Here is a 16,760-nt window from a genome sequence, read left to right as displayed (position 1 = left end):
ATCGGCATGGCTCCACACCTTGCATCTCCCCTATTGTCTCTAATACAGATAATTCACATTTAGTAACTTCTATTTTTGACAAAGAAATTAAATATGCTATCTTTAGCATTAATCCCAAAAAATCCCCAAGGTCAGATGGTTATGGATCTAAATTCTTCCAATAATATTGGGATATTGTAGGTCCGGACATCTGCAAATCCATACACGATTGGAACCTAAATGGGTGAGTCAAATCCAGTCGGAAAATATTTGGACATGAAAATTTGAATTCGAGTTTAATACAAACATTTTTGAGTTCAGTTCAGTAAGTTTGGACTCGAATGAATTAGACTTCGGACTTTCGAAAGCCGCTTATGCCCTTAATCTACTCAATGGGTATATGTAGTTATGTCAAAAAAAAAAAATATATGAACAATTTAATTAAATATGGGCTTCATATACCTATAATTTAATGATGTTTAAGCCAAAACAATAAAAACTGATCCAAAAAGGCAAAAACTGACGTCGGATCATATTACTATTTTAAACACCAATAGACAATAAATTGTCCATTAGCATTTTAACTTTGCAGTGGTACCACAAAATCTTTTTAGTGTCAAGTGTGCTTTCAATTATTGATGTGTAGTTGTGTACTATTTCATGCGACACGTATAAAAGAGCAGTTCTATTCCTTGTGGGAAATAACCAATTCATTGGCCTCGTGGCGATATGTAAGTGGGAGTCAGTAACTGAATTGACGAAAACGAACCAAGTGTAAAGTACAGAGCTCATTTTATTTGAATGATAGTTACTACCTTTACAATATTTGTGACCAAATTATCGAGTTCATCCCACTAATAAATCTATCTAAACACCACCTAATCTATGTCTTATACTACTCTTTATAAACTCTTGCACATCAGTGACAAAAGAGGGGGAGGGGGGGATTTATGCCACCCTTTCACGTTGTCAAATTCTTTCGGACTTCATTTTCTATTGTCAGGCCCAAGATGTTTGCAGCCCTTCGAACGTCCTCTCTTGGAGAAAAAACATAACGACCAATATAATATATATATATATGAAAAACTTGACAGTTGTTTAGTCTTTCCCCAATGGGCATCAAAGTATCAAAATTCATTTCTCCACTATGATGCTTATACTTGCTCTAGTCATGCACTTATAATATTAACTACAACTCAAGTAAGACAATATAAGCCAGCCAGATTTCGGTTCCAATATACATGGACAAATGATCCTAATCCAAGAAAAATTGTTAGCAAATATTGGAACCGCCAACATTCACGTTCGCATTTTTATAATATAACCCAAAATTCGGTTTATTAAACAAGAACTCAAATTATAAGCAAGGAAAACTTTGGACATGTCCACCAGAACTGGAACAGAATCATACTAGATTAGTAAATGTCCAACACCAATTACTCCAGTTCCCTAGCAATCCTAATATTAAGCAGCACTTAGGACGACTAGTTCGTCAATGAGAACGACTATTAACATTCACCCAAAAGTTTTGGGGAAAATATTCTCGAAAATAATGGTTGACAAAAGGAGATCGTAACTCTGCTTTTTTTCATTCCAAGATTACTGCTGAATTCAAACGTCAACGCATTTTGTGTATTAAAAATCATTTGGATCAATGGGTCGATTCTCCGAATGAAATACACTATGTTTTTTTATCAGAATTTCAAGAACGCTTTAAATTTGGCCGCCGGTGTTATCGGCATGGCTCCACACCTTGCATCTCCCCTATTGTCTCTAATACAGATAATTCACATTTAGTAACTTCTATTTTTGACAAAGAAATTAAATATGCTATCTTTAGCATTAATCCCAAAAAATCCCCAAGGTCAGATGGTTATGGATCTAAATTCTTCCAATAATATTGGGATATTGTAGGTCCGGACATCTGCAAATCCATACACGATTGGAACCTAAATGGGTGAGTCAAATCCAGTCGGAAAATATTTGGACATGAAAATTTGAATTCGAGTTTAATACAAACATTTTTGAGTTCAGTTCAGTAAGTTTGGACTCGAATGAATTAGACTTCGGACTTTCGAAAGCCGCTTATGCCCTTAATCTACTCAATGGGTATATGTAGTTATGTGAAAAAAAAAATATATGAACAATTTAATTAAATATGGGCTTCATATACCTATAATTTAATGATGTTTAAGCCAAAACAATAAAAACTGATCCAAAAAGGAAAAACTGACGGTCGGATCATATTACTATTTTAAACACCATAGACAATAAATTTGTCCATTAGCATTTTAACTTTGCAGTGGTACCACAAAATCTTTTTAGTGTCAAGTGTGCTTTCAATTATTGATGTGTAGTTGTGTACTATTTCATGCGACACGTATAAAAGAGCAGTTCTATTCCTTGTGGGAAATAACCAATTCATTGGCCTCGTGGCGATATGTAAGTGGGAGTCAGTAACTGAATTGACGAAAACGAACCAAGTGTAAAGTACAGAGCTCATTTTATTTGAATGATAGTTACTACCTTTACAATATTTGTGACCAAATTATCGAGTTCATCCCACTAATAAATCTATCTAAACACCACCTAATCTATGTCTTATACTACTCTTTATCTATCTAAAATCTAGAGACAAAGAGGAGATTGTAGAAATAACAAGGTAAGAGACAAAAAAGATGGCGGAGATAGCAGCAGAAACAAAGCAACAGAGCAAGGTAATGGTAGCAATTGATGGAAGTGAGTGTAGCAGCTATGCGCTGAAGTGGGCACTTCAAAATCTTGATGATAAACTCAAATCTGGCGTCATACTTTTTACTGCTATTTCTGCTGATTACAGTGGTGTTTGTTCTGGCAGTTATGCCTCTGTTCGTAAGTCATTTCTTTCTCTTTTTCTCTCCCTTCGCCCCTTCTACAATGATTGACTTCATCTTTGAGTAGAAAGAGATTGAAGACATTTTAGTGATAAGTAATTTATATATTAAATTAGGAATTGGTTTGGCTTAAATGCTGAGTTTTTTCCATCTTTCATAGTAAAATTTACAATTTAATTCTTATCTCAATCATTTTACTTGGAATTTAAAGAGAGTTGCAGTGTACTGCCTGTATCAAATTAATTGTTACACTTATACTTTTCACGTATGCCAATGCAAAACTTTGAGGACATATATCTTTAGTTTTGTATTTGTAAAAATTATAAAAAGTACATATTAATAGAATACATACTAATACGAATCTAACAAGATCCCACATGATTATGTTTTTATTCACGTATAAATCACAAACGGGGTCAAAGTGCAATTTGTGAATAGTGTAAAATGTCAAAGTGTAACAATTAATTTGAAACAGAGGTAGGATATGATTATAATGGGCCTTTGGAGTTGGTGAGACCCTGTGCAACGATAAATTATACTTCATTGAACCTTTTCCCTTTGTTCTTTTAAAGAACTTCCTATCTCATAGGTGATGAAATGGTTGAAGATTATTAACTATAACTTATTAGAGCTTAGAAGAACTCAAATCAAGATGTTAGCTAGCTAGCTTGAGTAACTCCTCAAATTAAGGCGCCAATTTTTTTTCACATCTTGCCATCTTAGAGCATGTATAATGGGTGGGTTGGTTTTAAATAGTTTTTGGGTTTTTTTTAACACTTCACATCCTACTAAAACTCCCACCAACTCAATTTTTTTTTTCTTTTACAATGGTTTAGTTAGTCTTACTTGGTTTTTCTGTTTCTCTCTCCTACTTTTACCAAACCCCACAATATTTTCTCTCTTCTTCTACTTGTATTTTCATATGAAATAGATTATTTCAATTAATAAAAGCTAATTAGATTACGTTAAATTAATTACGATAAATTAAATTACGTTACAGGTTAAGTAGCTTACGTTAAATTAAATTAACTAATTAGCTTACGTTAAATTAAATTACGTTAACTTGACATTATAAATTAAAAAACGGAACACATACATAAGATAGAAAATTTAAAAAACATACATACATGAAATTTTAGTGAGATGTGAATTTTGTGGGTGGTTTGGATTAATTTGGAGTAATTAGGATTATTTGAATCCATAATATTGGCTTAGTATAAGTAATATAGGTAGGAGAGAATAATTAGAAAATTAGGCTAGGAAGAAGTTTGGTAAAATATATGAAATTTGGACTCAATTTTTAGATAAAAATATTTTATACGCGTTATTGTAATTTTTAAAAAAAATAATTAGCTGATTTTTTTATTAACATTACATAATTTAGAACGTTGCAAATTAAAGGGAAGAGTGTTGTAGACAAAAATGCCAAGTGGCGCGCTACCATTGGAGAGTCATTAGTCTTGTGCACTCCATCCGAAGTGCTGTTAGTCTGGAAATCCAGACCAACCAACTCAAAGGGCCAATTGCCCCAATAGTAAACCTAAGTAAAACTAGCTTTATTTTTTGCTAGACCAACCTAAAGCCAACCCATTACATGCTCTTACTTCTCTTTTCCTTTCAAGTTATTTACAAAATTTAAGCTATTTGAATATTTAGTATTGCCTCTGTTTTTTATCATTCTCACTTTCCTATACGCGTCTTCTAATGCATGTTTTTAAACTTAAATATCTTTCATTATATATTAGTAAAAATTATAACGATTGAATATTAATAAAGTACTAATTGAGACGAATCAAACAAGACCTCACATGACTATGTTTTTTCTTATAAATTGAGAACATTAATTTGAGGAGATTCTTTCTAAATATAAAGAGTGTCAAGATTTCAAATAAAAAAATAAGAAAGAAAACAAGGGAAGTACTTGTTTGGTTGCAATGAGAATTAAATTCCCATAGAAATTTACAATTTATGGGAAATTTAATTAATTTCCTCCTGAAATTCCTAAGAATTAGTCTAAATTGTTTGGTAGTCATAAGGAAGGTGTAATTTGTAGGAATTTATGTAGAAATTGTGAGTGATCAAGGAGAAGGCAGGTATATAAATTCCTATATTTTGTAGGAATTTCAAATTCCCCTGAATTTTCATTGTCTCCATTTTCCTCATTTGTTGTCAACCAAACAAGTAACCAATCTAAAAATTATGGGAATTTTTATTGCCAACATATTTTCCTGTATACCAAATGACCACTTAGTACTACAAATAAGCTCATGTTATCTGATATCTCACCACTTTCAGCCATTTATTTAGTTTCAATAGCCATCCCCATTTAAAGTTTTAACTAATGAATTAATTAATTTTAGTTGCATTTCAGCTAATGACGCAAACATGGAGTTAAACATGGAGTTAAGATCAATACAAAGACCTCAACTTTAGTCCTAATTATCATTCAGCACGTATACTTTAAGAAGTTATCAATTAAGACCTGACAGACTTTAAATACAACATTAAAGTCAACCATATTTTATTAGATAAAGAAGTCAACAACTAAACCAAAACATAAATTCATCCACTTAAAAATAATACTCTCAAAAAGAAGATGATGTAGATGTTGCATATTCACTTCAATCAAAACATAGTCAACTTCTTCATTCCAAAACATTAAATTATCGGCTTTAACCCAAAAAACACCAAAAAAATAACCACAAGTTTTATCCTCTTGTTTATGCTATAACTACTCTTGTTTCCGCAAAATCTTCTCCTGGTTATGCAAAATCACACATGGACATTCACCATAGGTTAGTGGTTTGTTTTTTATCCATATGAGCCACGAAGGTAGTGTTGGGTTTGGTGGAGATGGGCAAGCAAGCCCAAACAAGGAAGGAAACCCAACCCCCCAGCAGCCCAGGCGGGCTGCTGTTGTGTGGGTGGTTCTCCCTCAAAGGCAGATTGTTTATCTTGCGCCTGCACCGGACGGACAAGTGGTGAGCCCAAGCGGGACCCTCTGCCCGGGTGGGCGATTCTTCGGGCCCGCCCGGGCAGCCTCGTCTGCACATGTTTTTTGCTATTTAAGTTTCAATCATGGTTGGATTGTTTTTGTTCCTTGTAGTATAAATACTCTATTTTTCTGTTTTGAGAGAGAGTAACACACATATCTCAAAGTCTAAACTTGGAGCCTCATCTTTTATAGGGTTTAAGGAGAGAGAATGAGTTTGTGAGAGATTGTAAGTTCACCATTATTCCGTAGTGCAACTTTGTGGGTTTTTCTCCCGGAGTTCGAGTTTCCCACATTAATCTTCGTGTGTTCCTTTGCATTACTTGGTTGTTGTTTCAATTTCATGTTTCTTCTTGATTATTGTTGATTATTGCACAAACTAGTTAGCACTTGTTTTTAAATCTCAACAGGTAATTATACAAAACATAAAGAAGGGGAGGAGGGATTCGAACATGTGACCTATCGTTCACAGCACTTCAATCTTAATTAACCACCAGGCCAAGACATTCTTGGCATAAGTTAGTGGTTTGTGAATGCAAGCAAACAAAAGAAAATTATTGTGGGACTGCTCTTTAATTCTTTGTGTCGTTAGTTGCTTCTGTCACAACAAAACTTATGATAGTCCCATGAAAAACAACAAAAGGTAAATACTTTCATATTTTTGGGAAGTCACTCTTTGTGCTTGCAGATAAAGAATCAGGCATTTTAGAAACCCAATCATGCTTTTGATCTTAAAAATGTCGTACTCCATCCTTCTTATTAAAATGCACAATTTGTTGTCTAATCTAATGTTCCATGAATGATATAGCTAGCTAGTTGATGGACGTATAGCTGCGGTAATATTTATGCATGATATACCCTTTATGTTGAAAAGTCTCTTTATTTACGCAGCTCTTGACATGGTAACATCAATCCAAGACTATCAGAAAATATTTGCAGCTTCTCTCCTTTCAAAAGCAAAGGAAATCTGTACAGAATTTGGGGTATGCTCTTTGATCTCATTCTCAGTAGTTCTCTTGTAGCCAACTACATTCATTATATATTACAACAAATGATAATTGAGTTGATGCTTCTTTCCCAGAGGCGGCTAAGGCCATGTGCAGGATGAGCAACCGCACAGGGCCTCCGAAAGATAAAGGGCCTAATTTTATTAGTTGTCCGCCCAAAAAAAAAAATTCTAAATCTAATTACAAATATAAAGAGATTAATTTCTTCTATTTGGTGTTTTTCTTCTTCTTCTATTCTCCAAAAAACCCCATTTATAACTCTTCCATCTTTCTATTCACCAAAACTTCAATCTTTATAATTTATTTTAGCACAGGGTCCCTAATTTTATGAGACGGCCCTGTTCTTTCCAGACATCAAAATAAGGAACATTCTGGAAGGATTAGATGTGTCATGAATCATAGGGAAAAATCAACATACTAACATTTTAGCTTATCAGAATGTGAATCTGTTAGTGCTCATAATGTTATTTGACACAGGTTGATGCTGAGACAATTTCCTCGAGTGGCAACCCAAAAGATGCAATATGTGATGCGGTTCAGAAATTTCATTGTCAATTACTTGTTATAGGAAGCCGTAGTCGGAAAGCTATAGGAAGGTTTGTCTGAAATCTATTTTCTTTTTCTCTAAATGTGTTTGGAATCTAGTATATGTAAGATATTTTGGGGGTATATTTATGTGGAAGGAATATTAGTGCAAATAAGAGTAAGTATTAGTGCATATTTAAAACACTTAATTTTACCCACTATTTATTCTTGCTCACATGATACAAAGGAAATGTAGCTCTTTCTTTCTTACACTCACAAAGAGTAACTAAACTCCTAACTACACTTATAAAGAAGCTCACGGTTGGACACACTCCCAATGGGTAAGCAAAGCCCCTATTTATACTACCATATTCTACTGCTCATAAAATGGCTTTCACACACAACCTTCCACAATTTTCTACTAAGGTGGGCTATTATATAGAGGGTGGTGAAACTAGGTAGTGATTTTCTACTCTATGCATTTATTGAGTTGGTAACTATTGACTCCATCATGATGTAAATTTTGACAAGGAGAATTCATCTAGAAAATTGGGAGAGAGAGAGAGTTGGTGATGTATTTTAACACTTCCCCTCATCGACTAATCTCTCTCAGAGCAAGTGTCGAGGTCATACCAAGTTGTTTACGACACTTTCAAACTTTGGTCCTCCGAGACCTTTTGTGAATATATCAGCAACCTGGTCTTCCGTATACACCTGTTAAAGTTCAATCTCACCTCGTATACCATTTTCTTGGACAAAATGATAATGTACCTCCACATGTTTTGTCCTATTGTAAAACACGATTATCCGCTAAACGTATCGCAGACTGATAGTCACAGCATAACTTGATTCCCCGATCAATCGGTTGATGCGGATACTTAGAGTAATTGCGCCAACCACACATATTCTTGTGTTGCCATAGACGTTGATCTGTATTTGACAATGACATTGTTGGTTGTCTCTTACTACACCAAGAGACTGCTCTAGAAGCCAAATTAAACACATAACCAGTAGTCGACCGATGTGTGTCGAGATCACCAGCATAGTCAGCATCACAGTATCCGACAACTTCAAACTCTTTATCATTGCGGTACAGGATTCCATAGTCAATGGTCCCTTTCACGTACCTTAATATCCGTCATACTGCCTTCAGGTGACGTTTCATTGGTTTTTGCATAAAACGGCTAATCACACTCACTACGTTTTATCGATTTTTGCATAAAACAACTAATCACACTCACTGCATATGCAATATCTAGTATAGTCAACGTGAGATAGATAAATCTTCCCATCAATTGTTTTTATATATGGCCACATCTTATAGATCTTTGCCTTCGGCTGAACATTACCTTGAATCAAACTCCATTGGAGTTGACATAGGCTTGCAATCGACCATCCCATATTTTTCTAGAAGATCACGGGCAAATTTCTGCTCGCGTAGAAATATCCCATCCTCAGTTCGCTTCACTTCAAGACGAAGACAATGTTTTAATTTTTGGAGCTCCTTCATTTGGAATCATATGGAAAGATTAGCTCTTGTTTGTTGAATCTCCTCTTCAAAATCTCCTGTGATGATAAGATCATCCACATATACACGAACTATTGTGAACTTTTCATCTTGAGCAAATAAGCTTGAATCAGCTGGTGTTACAGATAATCACTCTGTAACATAAACTCCGCTATCTTTCCATACTAGGCGCGTGGTGCTTACTTCAAACCATAGAGCGCCTTCTTCAACTTGCATACACAGTGTGGATAAGACTGACTCTTGAACCCCTTAGGTTGATTCATGTAGATGTCTCTATCCAACTCGTCATGAAGAAATGCATTTTTAACATCGATCTGCCAGAGCTTCCAAAAATTACTAGCTGCAAGTGCTAGTGAAACATGTTGGTAGTAATCTTTGCAACTTGACTAAATATTTTATCGTAGTCTAGCCCATATTGCTGAGAAAATCTTCAAGCTACAAGTCGTGCCTTGTATCTTTCGATGGTATCATTAGGTATTTGGGTCTAATCTTCACTTTGTATACCCATTTGCAAAAAAGTAGGTTGAACTTCTCGAGGCTTTGCACTAACTCCCAAGTCTCGTTATGGTGCAGATCTTTAATTTCTTCTTCCATGGCTTTTCTCCAATCTCTACTTCGAGCTGCCTCATCATATTTATTTGGCTCTTTTACATACTTAACTATTGCAGCATTAGGGTATCTTGGATTTGGCTTTTTCTGCCTTGTAGACCTGCGTAGTGCTCGGTGAGGTTCTTCTTCTTCAAAATCTTCAGTTTGACATGGCCTTTCTTCTTCAATATTTCTATGATATGCTCATTTTTGCCATGGATTTTTCTGTCTTTCTGGTGATTTAGGTTGAAATATCTCAATCTCAAGACTACCGCCATCTTGACTAGATTGACCTTTATCTTTCTCATCTATCTTTTCTTAAAGCTTTTCCTCGATCTTCTTCGAGTATGGCAGTAATACAGCTTGTGGTGACCACCAATATGATGCTTCATCAAACACCATATTTCGTGACACGTGACATTAATCTGTTGTTGGATCACAATACCTCTGACCTTTCCTATGATCATCGTATCGTGCAAAAATACAACGAATATATCAAACTTGCTACGTATATGTTCGGGGACAAAGACGTAACAAACACATCCGGAAACTCAGAAATGGCTCACTGTTGGCTTCATCTTTCTTAGCTTCTCAAATGGTGAGACAAAATCTAGTCTCGCCTAAGGAAACCGATTTATCACATGTGTCGTTATCCTCATACACTCAATCCAAAACGTGGTGGCACGTTCTTGGCATGTAACATGCTTCTACATGTCTCTGCAAGATGTCGATTCTTTCTTTCAGCTACTCCATTTTGCTGTGGAGTATTTGGACAAGTAAGCTTGCGTCGGATCTTGCAATCTTGCAAGTATTGGGAGAGTTCTCTGGATGTATATTCCCCTTCGTTGTCTGTATGTAGACACTGAATTATAGCGCTAACTTCTTTTTCCATTGTTTCCTTAAACAGATTAAACTTTCAAAATGCTTCAAATTTCTCCTTCATGAAATCGACCCAAACATATCTTGAAAAATCGTCAATGAAAGTGATCATGTAGCGTAAGCCACTCAGTGATTGTTGCTTTACTGGACCAAACACATCTGAGTGAACCAACTCCAAAGGTTCCTTTAATTTGACTTCGAATCTTCATATAGAAGTTGATGTGCTTTACCAAACTGACATCCAGCACAAACTATATCTTCCATGACATCTAAATGAGGAAGACCCTTGAGCATTGACTTCTTCATCATCACTTTGAGCTTATTGTAGCTCACGTGTCCCAAGTGGGCATGCCATAGATGAACTGTCTCATTTTCTCTCGCCTTGTCTACATATGTCGTTTGAGCAGATATCACGTAGACTGATTCAAGACGTTGTCCCTCCAAGATAGGAGAAGAACATCCCTCCCTCGTCTTCCACATCTTCACGTCACGAGGACCGAAAACAACATGCATGGTTTCCGGATGCTATCAGTTGTGAAACTGACACTAAGTTCTTTTTCATACCGGGAACATGGTAGACATTATCGAGCTGAACTGGCTTGTTGGTAAATCGTGGAATCACCACTGCCTTGCAATATGGGCTATTGGCAACTCTGAATTATTTGCAGTTATCAAACCTCGACCATGCTTATACTCAGACATGCTCAGAAATTTCTCCGTCTCCATTTATCTGATAAGAGCAACCGGAATTGATGATCCAATCATCTTTATAATTGATCATCTTGTCGTTGACTACTATAAATGCAACTTCCTCTAGTTCTTTGCTGCTAGGTGACACTACCTCCATGCGAAGATTGATAAGAGATTTTTAGTGTGTCGTTAAGACATTAAAAATCACTTTCAAACAATATTTATAAAACCTAACAAGCAATTACTAAGAGCGTAGTAAAGGCAAGTGAAGAGTCGATCCACCGGGAAAATGAGATCAAGTAAAGTTTATCAAGTCTAAATTACTTAATTGAAGGGTTTTTGGGGGGTTTTGAAAAGAATCAGTAACAACTATGACTAGCTAATAACAAGAACTAGCAAATAACATTAATTAAAATATCAAATAGGAAGACATTAGAGTTAAGATTACTAGTATGAATAAGAATAGACAATGATTATTAATGGGGAAACAACGGAGACGATTATGCAAGGTTTAGTTTTCCTCTAAAATACTCGAGTCCTCTCTCGAATGGTCCTCAAGAATAATCACTTAATCAATCAACTAAATCCTCTTTCGAATGGTCTTTAGTCAATTGATTAAGAGATTCAATAAATTCAAAAACCCCTAATGAAGGATCCTCCTAATTTCTACCCAATGTCTTGGCCTAGAAATTAAGTTGATTCTTGGGGATGATAAAAGAGTTCAAAATTCGATTTTAAGAACATTTAAATTCAAAATACCAAAGCATAAATGTGATCAATATCTATCCTAAGGTCTCAAAACACCAAGATCAATGCACAAACTTATTCAAAACATCACAATCACATCAACAAAACATTTAAACCCAAATCCATACTTTCACCCTAACCCTAGATAAGAAACTACTCACTAATCATGGATTCTAAGCAATTAAACATGAAATCTATGACTAATCTAGGGTTAAACATGATTAAGAGATAATTAATTAGACTAATAGAAATAACAATTATGAGACAATAAAAATGGAGAACTAATAACAACGAAGAAAGAACAACCACCAAAAGATGAAATAAAAACTGAAACTTGAAATTAAATCGAATGAAGAGTACCTTTAATGTTGTAGGAATCACAAACTAAGATCAATGAATCTCAAATCTAGCCACAAGCTTAAAGTTTTTCTCTCTAATGATAATCCTAGAATAACTCTCAAACAACTAGAATAATAAAGCATAAGTTCAAACTAAAACTAACATTATTGTTTTTAACAAAGTCTCGAATTTTTCTTTTCCAGAAACGACGGGTGCGGGCGCACCTCACCCTTCTGCGTCAAATAAAAATCTTTTGTCAAATGGTGCGGGAGCACCATTGCGAGGGTGTGGGCGCACCAATGTCGTGCCGACGCACCTTTTGGCTGGTGCGGGTGCACCTTAAGCTCCCTCGATCTCTCTTGCTCATCCCTTAAGCCATATCTCGCAATTTTCGGCCTCAAAAAGGGTCATACTTGCAATGAAAACACGAGAAAACATGGTGAAAGTATATGTACTATAAATTCAATCAAAATTGATCGAAAATCTATAAAAATGTCACTATGATCAAGTGAAGAAGTAGAAAGGGAAATGAGGAGAAAAGAGGGGAGAAAGGAGAATAAAGAGGACCAAACCAAACCAAAAGGAGGTCATAAAGTGCGTTAGAAACGCACTTATCAAAGATCTGCTCATCTTCAACTACGTAGGATGCTTGTGCATCCCACTCGACTTCAATTCGGCTTTCGCTTCACCGAAGTAGCATCATTCCCTTTTGCTGGTTTAGACCAACAGTCTGGAGCATATCGTCCCTTCTTTTGCAATTATAACACACGATATGTTGTTGTGTTTGATTTTTCCCTTCTTTCTCGTCCTATTGTCGATCTTGTCGAGCTCTCCCTCGACGGAAGCCTCTTATACATTGTCCTTTTCTGAATTCTCTAGACTATCTGTTTGACTTGCCAGGTTGATTACTGGACTCACCTGTATTATGACCTCCCTTATTTGACATCTTGTTGCCAAAAAGTGCTTTCTTTTCATCCTTGACGAAAACTCTAGACATTTAATTTTCCATAGCCCCTTGGTTCGCTAATACATTCTCAAACTCAATTAGAGATGGTTTTGTAGCCCAACCTCGGATTGCTGTGACAAGACTACTATATCCTGGCTTTGAACCATAGACAACAATCATGCGCATCCTCGTCTCTGTGATGGGACTTTCAGGATCTAACTTTGTGATTCCTCACCCAAAGTTTTAAATTTGGTGAAATATTGATTCCCCATCATGGTGTTCTACTGGATCGACAACAACTCATTCTCGAGAAAGTTGAAGTTGGGCATCATTCTTCTTAGAGAACAAAGTTGTAGGGTGTCCAACGCCTCCTTGGGTGTCTTTGCATCCTTGATGTAGTATACCAATTAACTCGTCCTCGACAGTTGTTGCTAGCATGTACATGGCTCTTTCGGCCCTAATCTTCCACTTCTTTAATTCTTCTGTATCCTATCACCGACTATACCCCGAAGATCTTGTCCCGACAAATAGAATTGCATACGTGTGCTTCACGTACTGTAATTTCCATCGTTGAGTTTCTCAATATTACTAGATGAACTAGCAATATCCTCGCCATTTCGTTACTTGGTGCTTCCCGACAATACCCAAGTAAACTTAGGCCCCGACCAACAAGTTTCACAGTTCGGGACTGTGCACTAATGTAAAATCACCTCGCAATACTGTCCCAGACCGTTAAGATAGCCAAAAATATTTTTGACTGTACCACTGCGATATAGCGGTCCCTGACCGATAATTTTGCCAAAAACGATCCCCAAAAATTTAACGGACGTAGGCTCTTGATACCAATTGTAACATATTTTGGGGCATATATATGTGGAAGTATTATTAGTGCAAATTAAAGTAAGTATTAGTGCATATCTAAAACACTTAATATTAGCTACCAATATTCTTGCTCACATGATACAAAGGAACCGTAGCTCTTTCTTTAATTTCTTACACTCATAAAGAGTAACTAAACTCTTAACTACACTTATAAAGAAGCTCACGGTTAGGCACGCTCCCAATGGGCATGCAAAGCCCCTATTTATACTACCATAGTCTATTGCTCATAAAATGGCTTTCACACACAACCTTCTACAATAAGGTGGGCTATTATATAGAGAGTAGTGAAGCTAGGTAGTGATTTTCTACTCTATGCATTTATTGAGTTGGTAACTATCCATCATGGTGCAAATTTTGACAAGGAGAATTAATCTAGAAGATGGGGAGAGAGAGAGTTGGTGATGTATTTTTAACAGTATATTCTTAGTACAGTTCTCAGGTACATTAATTTTTGTACTATGTTTATTCTTACTCTTAGCTTTTTCCTTTTATGATAAACATTTCACTTCTAAGAATTATACAAGAGTATTGAACTGGCATTCATAGGTTTTATTGGAGAAAATGAAATAAATTGTGCTTAGAGATTGTGAATTGTATAATACAGCTTTTTTTTTACATTTTATATGATGAAGCACTTCTCAAAATTTATACTTCTTGGTAATAGATAATTCAGAAATTAATGGTTAAAGACTTAAAGTTGTGTATTTGGAAGCATAATACATATTAGAAAATGATTCGTTTGATTAGGATCTCCCAAATTCAAAATCCTGAATCCGCCTATGGTGTGTGTGTTGGGGGGGGGGGGGGGGTGTGTGTGTTGGGGGGGGTGTGGGTGTGCGCGTGGGCGTGCGTGCGTGCCTTATATGCATATGCATATGTATATGTATATGTATATGTATATGTATATGTATATGTATATGTATATGTATATGTATATGTATATGTATATATATATGTATATGTCTTTGTTTGTCATGTGTGTGTATGTGTAAGAGTACACGATATAAGTGGTAACATATATTCCCTTTAAACATGTACTTGTGCTTGTTACAGTTTTTCTCAACAAGCTAATGTCTCCATAGGTCAATGGACTTGGTTATCTTGTGTTAGCATGCTGGTAAACATCGAATTCATGAACATGACAGAAGATTTATGCAATCATAGAATATATTACTTCAAGTCTTCAAGTCATGACACCATAGTTAACTACAGGTTTAATTTCCATGCAGCATACTCTAATATGAAAATCTTTCTCATCGACCTGCAAGTTGCAACTGTATATTGGAAAACATTTGTGGGCTTACAGATACAGAGATACTTAACTTACTTCTGCCTACTTATCAATTATGTAATTATGTTTCTCTCTTTTACGTGTCTTATGTAGGGTGTTTCTCGGAAGTGTCAGTAACTACTGTGTTCACAATGCAAATTGTCCTGTTCTAGTGGTAAGGAAAACAGCATGAAGGAAAATCTTCAATATGCCGTAATGTAAAGGAAGACAAAGATGAACTCGCTTATGTTTCATTGTCATGTGGTAAATATTATTGTTGTTATTGTAGTTGTACAACTACGTTCTACATTACCAGCGCATTTTGATAAACAAGGCTGGCGTGAATCCTGCGTGATATAAGTGATTCCTGTGTCATTCTATGTGGATGCATTGAGTCAGAAATGTCACTTGGCGGACAAGAGATATAGGCCTTTAATTATAGTCCTTGTTTATTGTGTTAGCTTTATTATAAATACCACTGACCAACATGTCATCAATATTATTTTGGCCTTTTGGGAACTCACTTGGCTTCTATTCCATGGGCTGATTCTATGGAGTTGCTGATTTTTGAGTAGATCAAGTAGAAATTACTCAAATTTCTGTTTGGTAGAATTTTGGTAGTGTTTGTCAGACCGTGAAGGATCCGCATGCGTGACCCAAATTGAACAACGATTGCATTGTGGCAAAAATGTCGAATATCGATCTGAAGAGCAGTAGGGTTCAAGAGAGGGGCATCTTAAAGAGTTTTGATAAACGTTTAATTGTTGTAGTTTTTAAGAGACTACAATAAGAATATAACACTAGCAAAAAAAAAAAACCCTAGCCTCCCTCTTTTTTTCTCTCTCTCAAACCCTAGCCTCCTCCTACCTCTTCTTCATCAATTAGGGGCTATCATGGATGTTTTCATCCATGGTAAGCCCCTTAACCCTTTTTATTTTCAGTTTTTAGTTCATTTTCTTGGTTTGTTCAATAAATTAGTCTCTCTTTATGGGATTTTCTCAAACCCTGCTATGGGGTTTTTAGTTTCCATTTTGGAAATCTCCTTCTCCCCTATGGGAGTTGTGAGTATGGTTCTTTTGTTTTTAGGTATGAGAAATTATTCTCATTGGTTGAAGTTCGAGACTCAACATGAAGGTATTGGAATCTCGGATGCGGTCAACCTGACTCGATCAAGATTGTTCTTCCTAAACTATATCAGAATGATTGACTTCCTCATCAATAGCTGCTTGATTCAGCAAATACAAGGGGTTGTGCTGTATTGTTCGATCTGGTTCATTGTAGTTTCTTCGAAGACGAATTTGATTTAGTCTTGTTTAATTGTATCTTGTTTTACTTTAATACCTATTGTAGATGTCGTTTGGCCTTCAATTAATGAAATTTCTCTTTCAGAAAAAAAAGAAGAGACTACAATAAGAACACGAGGTCTAGAAATTAGGTTGATAGCAAATTAAAGTTAAATTTATACTCCCTCCGTTCTCTTGAGTTCTTTACGTTTGGTATCATGCACGTGAATTA

General features: G+C 35.7%; 1 protein-coding gene across 1 annotated transcript; it reads left to right on the top strand.

Moving 5' to 3' along the window:
- Positions 1–2,450: 2,450 nt before the first annotated feature.
- On the top strand, positions 2,451–15,768 carry LOC104896433 (uncharacterized). The gene is made up of 4 exons (XM_010683183.4): positions 2,451–2,850; positions 6,736–6,827; positions 7,329–7,447; positions 15,360–15,768. Exons 1-4 carry the CDS (start codon positions 2,658–2,660, stop codon positions 15,436–15,438), a joined length of 483 nt encoding a protein of 160 aa, XP_010681485.2. The 5' UTR covers positions 2,451–2,657; the 3' UTR covers positions 15,439–15,768.
- The last annotated feature ends 992 nt before the right edge of the window (positions 15,769–16,760 follow it).

Source organism: Beta vulgaris, chromosome 6 (assembly GCF_026745355.1).
Source record: "Beta vulgaris subsp. vulgaris cultivar EL10 chromosome 6, EL10.2, whole genome shotgun sequence".
Taxonomy (NCBI): Eukaryota; Viridiplantae; Streptophyta; class Magnoliopsida; order Caryophyllales; family Amaranthaceae; genus Beta; species Beta vulgaris.
This window is presented reverse-complemented; position numbering and strand designations above follow the sequence as displayed.

Excerpts from the sequence above, each read along its gene's own strand:
- LOC104896433 (XM_010683183.4), top strand. The coding sequence starts at position 2,658 with ATGGCGGAGATAGCAGCAGAAACAAAGCAACAGAGCAAGGTAATGGTA. Across the intron at positions 6,828-7,328 it reads AAATCTGTACAGAATTTGGG|GTTGATGCTGAGACAATTTC; the intron begins GTATGCTCTTTG and ends TATTTGACACAG. Across the intron at positions 7,448-15,359 it reads AGTCGGAAAGCTATAGGAAG|GGTGTTTCTCGGAAGTGTCA; the intron begins GTTTGTCTGAAA and ends TGTCTTATGTAG.